This window comes from Lactuca serriola, chromosome 8 (assembly GCF_051521515.1).
Source record: "Lactuca serriola cultivar US96UC23 chromosome 8, Lser_US96UC23_V15, whole genome shotgun sequence".
Taxonomy (NCBI): domain Eukaryota; kingdom Viridiplantae; phylum Streptophyta; class Magnoliopsida; order Asterales; family Asteraceae; genus Lactuca; species Lactuca serriola.
The window spans coordinates 154,925,662-154,934,332 of record NC_136415.1 but is presented as its reverse complement, the minus strand read 5'-3'; the positions used below and the strand labels follow the sequence as shown (position 1 = coordinate 154,934,332).

The window sequence follows — 8,671 nt, the reverse complement described above, 5'->3', positions numbered from 1 at the left end:
CGTAGAGCAGATTCATCCGAATGTTGTTTACCGTTTTAACGAAGACACGGAGATATCTTCTTTACATTTACGAGTGACGTTGCATATCTTATGGTCACCTTTCATTGAAACCTTTAGGTGGTTTTATAATTAAAACCCTTTCAACTGGCTGGTGGGACTTCATGTACTATCATGTGTCTAACAAACTCATACCTAACATAAGCCAACCTTTTACTTTGCTTTTAACTTGTCTTTTATTTAAATTAATTTCTTTTAACATTAGTTTTGAAACCCCCCAACTTTTTATTAATTTGTTAATGCCTAATGTATAATTTACATGATGTGTTCAAAAGAAGCAAATAAAATCCACATTCAACATCATAAATCAAGAAAGAACATAAAATACATTATTCATAATTCACAAAATGCATGATTTGTTCCCATCTTCATATTCCACATCCCCAACACATACAACATTACATAGTAACAACAACAACAACAAAATATAAATAAAAAAAACCCTTATAATGATCGCGGTTTAGCCACAACCGTTGAATGCTTCAAGATATGCAAACTAAACTGTCCGCCTTTCTCACTCGTATCCACCTTCGACTCCCCGGGTGGCGGCAACAGCTCAAAATTTTGAACCAACCGCCCAATCGTTATCCCTAAAATTGGTAACGCGAGTATAATTCCAGGACAACTCCGGCGACCAACTCCGAATGGTAAATACCTAAAGTCATTTCCATTTGCCTCCACTTTACTTTCCTCTTCAAGGAATCTTTCGGGCCTAAACTCCTCCGGCGACTTCCATTGGGCGGGGTTGTTGGCGAGCCACCACGCGTTCACTAGAATCTTGGATTCCGCCGGAATGTCGTAGCCGGAAAGTTTGGCGTCGTGGAGGTTCATGTGCGGGACTAGGAGGGGGATGGCCATACGGAGACGCAGGGTTTCTTTGATTACGGCTTGGAGGTAGGGGAGTTTTGCGATGTCGGGTTCGGTGACTTGGACTCCGGGTCCGAGAACTGTGTCGAGCTCGTGGCGGAGTTTCGATTGGATGGTTGGGTGGTTTACGAGTTCGGCGATTCCCCATTCGATTGACCATAGGGTTGTTTCGATTGCTGTAAAAACCAAGGTTAATCAGTATTTGTAAAATGTTTTGAAAGGAATTATTATATATACTAATTACAATCCCCAAATTAATAGTGTATTATTCACCTTTCAAACTTTGGCCATAACATTTTTTATATTTACATGTTTGGTCCCTACATATTTTGGATTTTAGACTTTGGCCACAAGGCTTACATATATTGGCGTATTTGATCCTTAGATGTTTGTACTTTTTCAGGTATGGTCCCTAAAAGTTTTGGGTTTCAAATTTGGCCACATAACTTTCGTATATTAGCAAGTTTGGTCCCTAGACTTTCATATTTAGTTTATTTAGAATAGAATCTAACGGAATTAAATTTAATACCTTTGTATATTTTGGTTTGATTTGTTACTATGTAAAAAGATTTGAAAGGTAAATAATGACAAAAAAATATATTGAGATTTTTTTTAGATTGTTTCTTGCTTTAATTAGAAATTTAAAAAGTAGTTATAAATAATTGCAAAAATAGTTAAATTACGCTTTAATAAAAATTCTTCTACACATAAAACCTTAGAAAAAAAATTAAATAAGAAAGGATACCAGCAACGTTGATGTTCTCAACGATGTAAAGAACATTGTCTTCATTGATCTCTCCTTTATCCTTAGCTTCAAGAATATGATCAATTGCACATTTCAATTGATTGTTGTCCATGCTTTTTGTGCTTCCCATCTTCCTGTAATTTTTCAATTTGATCAAACTCATTTACTTTCCATACATTAGATTCTGTTATAGTAAGAAAAAGGTTTGTCTATATTTAGAAGGAAAAAGAAAAGGGGCAAAAGGGAAAATCCCCATGGATTTAGCTTAAATCCAATTTGATCACATAAAGGTAAGATCCCACCTTTTGTAGCTTTATGGAAAGTGAAGCATCTTGTTCGTATTCTATATTTAACAGGGAGTTAATTTAGATCAGAAAAAACTTACTTTCTTTCATCAACGAAGTAATCCTTGAAAAGCTGCAACCTCTTCTCTTTGACTTCCTTGCAGACCTTCAAATAGCCTTTCAAAAATGGTCTCAAAATTGGAATGAAATCGCCATAGTTGTATTCGAAGCTCTGTGCCAATCTACTTCTCTCTCCATTCAACGCCTTCAGCTTCAGGAACAATGGATCATCCTCGCTTTCGAATCTTCTATCAAACATAATCCTGAACATATTGTTGTACATCATCAATTGCAACCGTCTTCGGATCACAATACCTTCCGTCGCTGATGCCGGATTCTTCTTCACATCTTCCACCACTGCCGCGGCTTCCGCCTCCCATCCATGCCTGTATTGCTGGACCACTTTGTTGGTGAAGAATGGAACAGTCATGATCCTCCGCATCTTGCGCCAGTGTTCGCCGTATACTGTAAACACCATGTCTTGTCCTTTCCCTGTGAATATATCGAACACGACATTTCGAGTTCGGGATCCGAACTCGACGCCTTGTGTGTGGAGGACTTCCTTGGCGAGATCCGGGGATGATACGACAACGAGGTTGCGCTGGCCCATTCGGAGAAGGAAAATCTCTCCGAACTTTTTGGCGAGATCAGTTAGGTTGCGGTGGTTGAGGTCATCGCCGACTTGGAGCCAGTTCCCGAAAATGGGTACTGGAATAGGTCCCGGCGGGAGCTTGAAACGCTTGCCACGTAGCTTAGAGATGAAGATTGCGCCTATAATGGCAACAAAAATGCCTAAGAGAGTTTTCTCCAAGAGGAGAAGATCCATGGCGGTTTACCGGAGGTTGATAACGGTGGTTGTGGTGGTGGTGGAGTTGCCAAAGAAATGTGTATAACGTGTTGGGTGAAATGCGGTTTTTATACAGTGTTGACGGCAGGGGTTAGGTGGACGTGAAGTTGGTAGAAGAATTAGGGGCTAACGGCGTTAGGAATTTAACGGCAAATCAAATAATTGATAGCAAAAGCCGAATTGAATATTCCTTCCTCTACAGAAAACAGAAAAGAAATTATATTTAAGAATTACAAAAATAAAAATATAATAACAAAAATAATATAATAATTTTTATTTTAGATTTCTCTATCAAAACAATTTTTTTTGTGGCACGGGATATGTTGTAGCTTGGACCCCATCTTGATCTTAGATACGAAGTGTTGTGATAAATAATCTTATTATTTGTTAAAAAATAATATTATTAGTTATACTTTTAGATTGTTTTTTTTTTTTTTTTTTTTTTTGGAAATTGTTCACTTATAAAATATCATTGTAATAAGAGTATCTTATGTATAAAATGTCATAGTTGTTTATCTTTTTAAAATATTCTTTTATTTTTATTAATATTTTGAATAATTTATTAATTATTTATACCATTAACCTTTTATAATAATTTATTTCTTACTATAATATTGACATTTTCTTTGTACACCTGCAGTATCAATATAATAAAATGTCACATTCATGACCAAAAGTATACATAGGCACAACCAAAAGCTTTTGAATTGGTATACGAACTAACTATTATAAATGTTAAAATACTTTAATCTTATATATTTGAAATTCCTTATATATTTGAAATTCCAATGATTTTTAATTGCCATCATAAATTATATTCATTTGAAACTTATATTTTAACTAATACCATTCAAAAGTCTTCTTAATTATATGATTTAATCATTTAGATTTTATAACTTATATATTATGTTTAATAAGAAATTAATTAAAAGCTTACAATATAAATGTCAATCTTTTGAATAGACATATATATACAAATTGTATACAAAATATACAAAGAAAACAAGTTTAAAAGTTTTGTGTTGGTTTTAGGTTTACTGATTATTTTTCGAGACATGTTATTAGCTTAGAGTTTTTAATTTGTAAGTTTGTTATATATTAATTTTTTTATATAGGTTTTTGTATTGGTTTAAGGTCTTTTGAAAACTTTTTGAAACATGTTATTAGGTTAGGTTAGAATTATTAATTTGTAAGTTCGTTATATATATATATATATATATATATATATATATATATATATATATATATATATATATATATATATATATATATATATATATATATATATATGTTTTAGTAGTCTTTTAATAGAGTCGTTGTATGTTATGATTGAATCGTTAATGTAAATTAGATCAGGTACATGTTATATTTCATATAACGTCCCAAAAATTAAGACTAAAAATTTTGATTTTTGAATTAATAAAACTATTATCCAAGACAACATCATCAAAACCATAGTGAATCAAAGTGTATCATTAACATTCAAATATATCATAGTAATATAAAATGCGGAGCGATGTGGTTAGTGCACTGCTATCATCACGGTCTCTTCCTCTTCAAACCAGTACCTGAACTAAAACTTAAAACTGTAAGTACAAAGCTTAGTAAGTTCCCCAAAATACCACATACTAAGGAAACATACTGCAAAACATATATGGGTGCTTGCCTACCCCTTCGGTCTATTTCAACCGGATACTATCAAGCATATCTAGGTGCTTGCCTACCCTTTCGATCTATTTCAACTGGATACTATCAAGCATATATGGGTGCTTGACTACCCCTTCGGTCTATTTTAACCGGATACCATCAAGCATATCTAGGTGTTTGCAATCCCCTTCGATCTATTTTAACCGGATATTGGGTCTATTTCATCCCCTACTACTACCACATAATATAATAACAAGAATCACAGAGACATCAAGCAAACACAAGCATAATTGATAGTTGTAACGTCCCGAGATTTCGCAAGTATTTCCAAACCCTCTTAAATCATTACTTTGTCAATTATAGTCCTTGGGTTGGAGAATGAAGAGCCAAGATAAAGTTAAGGGCCAAACTTGCAAATTGGGCCAAAAGAGAGTACGTCACGCGTACTTAAGCATACGCTGAGCGTATTAAGGTCCGCCCTAGTACGTTGGGTGTACTAGTGTCTGGATGAAACCCTAATGTTTAGGGTTTGGGGCCTATATAAGCAACATATTGAGCACCCACACCTCTTTTACCTCAACCTCCACAGATCAAACTCGTCTCTCTCAAACCCTAGCCTCCCCTTTTGTGTGATAAGCTCATTTTGGTGTTCTTGAGTGCCTTAGGAGGAAGCCATTGCATCAAAGAGTTGAAGGAAGGGACCAAGCTTGTAGATCTGAAGTTAGCTTGTGCACGAGAAGCTCCAGAAGGTATAAAGTTCCAAACTTTATGCTTATTTGATTAGATCTCTCCATCTTGCTTTTAAAGACCCATTTCTTGTCCCAAAAACCACGAGGTGGTGCATGTTGTGCTTTGAACGAAAATGAATGTCCTTTTGGGTTCTTGAGGGGACCTTGAATGATAAAAAAGGGGTTTCATCAGTTTAATGTGTCCCATGCATGGAAAATAAGGTCTTAATGGATTAAGACCAAGCATTTAGAGCTTATTGGACATCCAAAGTGATAAAGTTCACGACTTTATGGATCCTAGGCATGTTAGGTCTCTGGATCTGAAGTTTGGGCTTAAGCGCTTAAGCCATTAAGCACTTAATGAGACTTTGCCAAATCTTCCAATATACCCAGCTTACTGGGTCAGCCACCCCGATGGTGGTCAATGCTCGGATGAGTACGCCCCGCGTACCAGAGGAGTACGCCCCGTGTACGTCCTTTGTTTGGGTTTTGTCAAATGGGCTTCGGACTTGGGCTGGTTATGGTCTAAATGGATTTGGGCCTTTGTTGGGTTATTTGAATGAGACATTTTGGGCCAGGTATTGATAATGGATCATGGGGGTTAGGTCCAATTAGGAGTTTGGGCCCAATTTGGTAAATTGGGTCGATAATGTGCTTTTATATGGACTTTTAAGTCACGAATTGGGTATTTGGGCCTTGGCCCAATAACGTGAGTGGACTAAATGAATGGTGTGGACTTTTGGTCAAGAAGGTTATGTTGGGTATTAATTTAGGTGCTTATTGTGTAATAGGTTGGGATTCCCAGTGAGACAACAGTCGGAGATTTGCAGTATTTCAACACTACTAGCGAGGTGAGTTACCCTCTCTATACTCAAGGGTCTAAGGCACCAAGGTCGGCCCTTTAGATTGTTATCCATTCATGTTATGTTGTTATGATATGTTAGATCAGTATCCTGGTAGATAGGATGTTATATGCTGTTATGATCTGTTAGATCGGTATCTTAGGGAGTAGGATAATATTATATGGTAAGCGATATGATCTGTTAGGATCGGTATCCTGGTAGATAGGATGGTATTATGTGCTATGTGGTATGATCCGTTAGATCGGTTGTTGTCTATAGACTGTTATGTGATTATTTGTTATATGTGCATATGTTTGTTTGGTTGTTGAGGCTTATCTGCTTTGTGCGAAAGCCAATAGACCTGGGAATTCCAACCTATTGGTTGTGGGCCGTGAGTATTCCATCCTGAGGATGATTGGACTCATAGTATGTGGGCATTCCAACCTGTTGGTTGTGGGCCAGGGGTATCCCAACCCGATGGTTGACTGGACCCATAGTAAGATGTTTATGATTATTCGTATGTTATCGTGGGTATGGGTATTTTGGGGATAGATCACTAAGCTTTCTGGCTTACAGTTTCAGTTTGTTGTTTCAGGTACTTCTGGTGATCACGGGAAGGCGAAGGCATGATCGTACCGCTCCTCCTATTGTTATGATTTTCTGATTTGATACTGGGAAACTCTGATAATTATTATTTTGAAAGCAAACTATGTAATGCTGAATGGTTTTAAGTGTTTTGAAAAAGTTTAAAATTGGCATAAATTTATGGGTGTTACAAGTTGGTATCAGAGCCTTGGTTTGAGTGAATTAGAGGAAAACTCGTGTGAATCCAGTCTCAAATCAAGGAAGGATTTTCTAAATGGTTTTCAAAATAAGTAAAGGTGGATACAGGGTGTATGATCAACCAGAGCCAGTAAGTAGAACCTAAAATACCATACAGTTATTTGATTGTGTGATGTGTTAGAACAGCATACTAGTGCTAGGCTAAAGATCTTCAGGAATTGCATGGTAGAGTTTCCTGATTACATGATGCCTGCTAGACTAGGGTTTTCTTACATGAAATTGACATCATTATTATAGTTACCTTTGTATGCATCATGGCTGTACATAATTAAGATCTTATAGTCCGAGAATGTTCGATTTGGCCTTATGTTATGTTCTTATTGATTGAGCTTAGGGTAGGGTCGGATATTCGAAAGTCTATAGGGTCCAGCGTTATGTATGGTTAGCATGCACTAATGTCGCGGGGTTGGTGAAAGTTTCATGGATGAGTAAGGTTAAGCGACCACCATGCGCATGTATAGTGTTAGGGTGTTGTGGTGATACTTGAGACAAATATGGGTAGGTGTGGAAGGTAGTATGGGCCCGTACTACTGAAAGCACAGGACCCATACGCGTAGCAAGGAAGTCACAACCCCTAGGGTTTAGAAGGGAGTTGGTTCCCGATTATTTATGTGGATTGTCTGATATCTTCCTGCTATATTTTCAGTATGGTGGTTACGAGGCGTTTTGTGACTGGATCCGGATCGGGATCTGGACAGGGTGATCAGGAGGCCCCAGCGGCGCCTGACATTATCGGCCAAGAGGCACCAGTGTTGAGAGAGGATCGGGTTAGGGAGATCATCCGCGAGGAGGTGGTCAAGATTGTCCGAGGCCAGATTCCGGAGTTGTTTAGGACTATTAAGTCCACGATGATGTAGTACTTTGATGACATATACGCAGCCCTTGCAGAGACAGCTTCCGCTGTAGCTCCATCAGCTGTAACCGCGGCAGGAGGAGGAGTAGGAGCCGGTCAAGGTTTCCAGTAAATGGACTTCGATAACATGAAGCCCCCTACTTTGGATGGGACCCAGGATCCCGTCAAGACTATGAGGTGGATTTCCGATGTGGAGGGGTGTTTCTTTACTTGCTCGTGTCCTACTGACTAGCAGGTCAGATGTGCCCTGAACCTGGTAAGGTCCGGGGCCAAGGACTGGTGGAGGTTGAAGACAGGATCGTGCACTGATGATCAGAGAGCTACTGTTACCTGGGAGAAGTTCATGGATATGTTCCGCACCCGATACATTCCACGTGTTAAGCAGGAACGATTGTCTCAGGAGTTTTTGAGTTTAAGACAGGATGGGGAGTCGGTGTCGGAGTTCACCCGTATGTTCACCAAGAAGGCGATGTTCTGCCTAGATTTTGCTTCTGAACAGGCTCAGATGACTCGTTATCTAAGCATGCTCAAGACGGACATCCGCCAGTTTATTGCCACATATTGATGTGATACTCTTCTGGACTTGCAGGAGGCCGCTGGATGGTGTGAGTTGGAGATTGAGCTACAGTTGAGGGAGGAGTGTCACTCCCCGACACAATCTCAGTCGACGCCGAAGCGGTCTAAGACCGCTGATACCAAGACTGGGGGACAGCCAGGCCGCACTTGTGGGAAGTGCAGAAAGGCTCATTCAGGGATGTGCCGATCAGGAAGTGGTTGCCACCGATGTGGCAAGCAAGGCCATCTAGCCAGGGATTGTAGGCAGCAGAATCCGACTTCCGGAGTCAGACTTTGTTATCATTGCGAGCAGGTGGGCCATATGAAGGCCCAATGCCCTCTT

General features: G+C 38.7%; 1 protein-coding gene across 1 annotated transcript; it reads right to left on the bottom strand.

The window, feature by feature from the left end:
• Positions 1-364: 364 nt before the first annotated feature.
• Positions 365-2,918, bottom strand: C4H (cinnamate-4-hydroxylase). The gene is made up of 3 exons (XM_079013857.1): positions 2,055-2,918; positions 1,670-1,803; positions 365-1,100 (listed from the first exon to the last, which is right to left on the bottom strand). The coding sequence occupies exons 1-3, from the start codon at positions 2,837-2,839 to the stop codon at positions 502-504; spliced, it is 1,518 nt and encodes a 505-aa protein (XP_078869983.1). The 5' UTR covers positions 2,840-2,918; the 3' UTR covers positions 365-501.
• Between the last annotated feature and the right edge of the window lie 5,753 nt (positions 2,919-8,671).

What these genes read in the sequence shown, in the direction of transcription:
- C4H (XM_079013857.1), bottom strand. Translation starts at nt 2,839, where the DNA reads ATGGATCTTCTCCTCTTGGAGAAAACTCTCTTAGGCATTTTTGTTGCC. An exon ending in TACTTCGTTGATGAAAGAAA is followed by an intron (nt 1,804 to 2,054) that starts GTAAGTTTTTTC and finishes GAAAAATTACAG; the next exon opens with GAAGATGGGAAGCACAAAAA. An exon ending in TGAGAACATCAACGTTGCTG is followed by an intron (nt 1,101 to 1,669) that starts GTATCCTTTCTT and finishes TGGTTTTTACAG; the next exon opens with CAATCGAAACAACCCTATGG.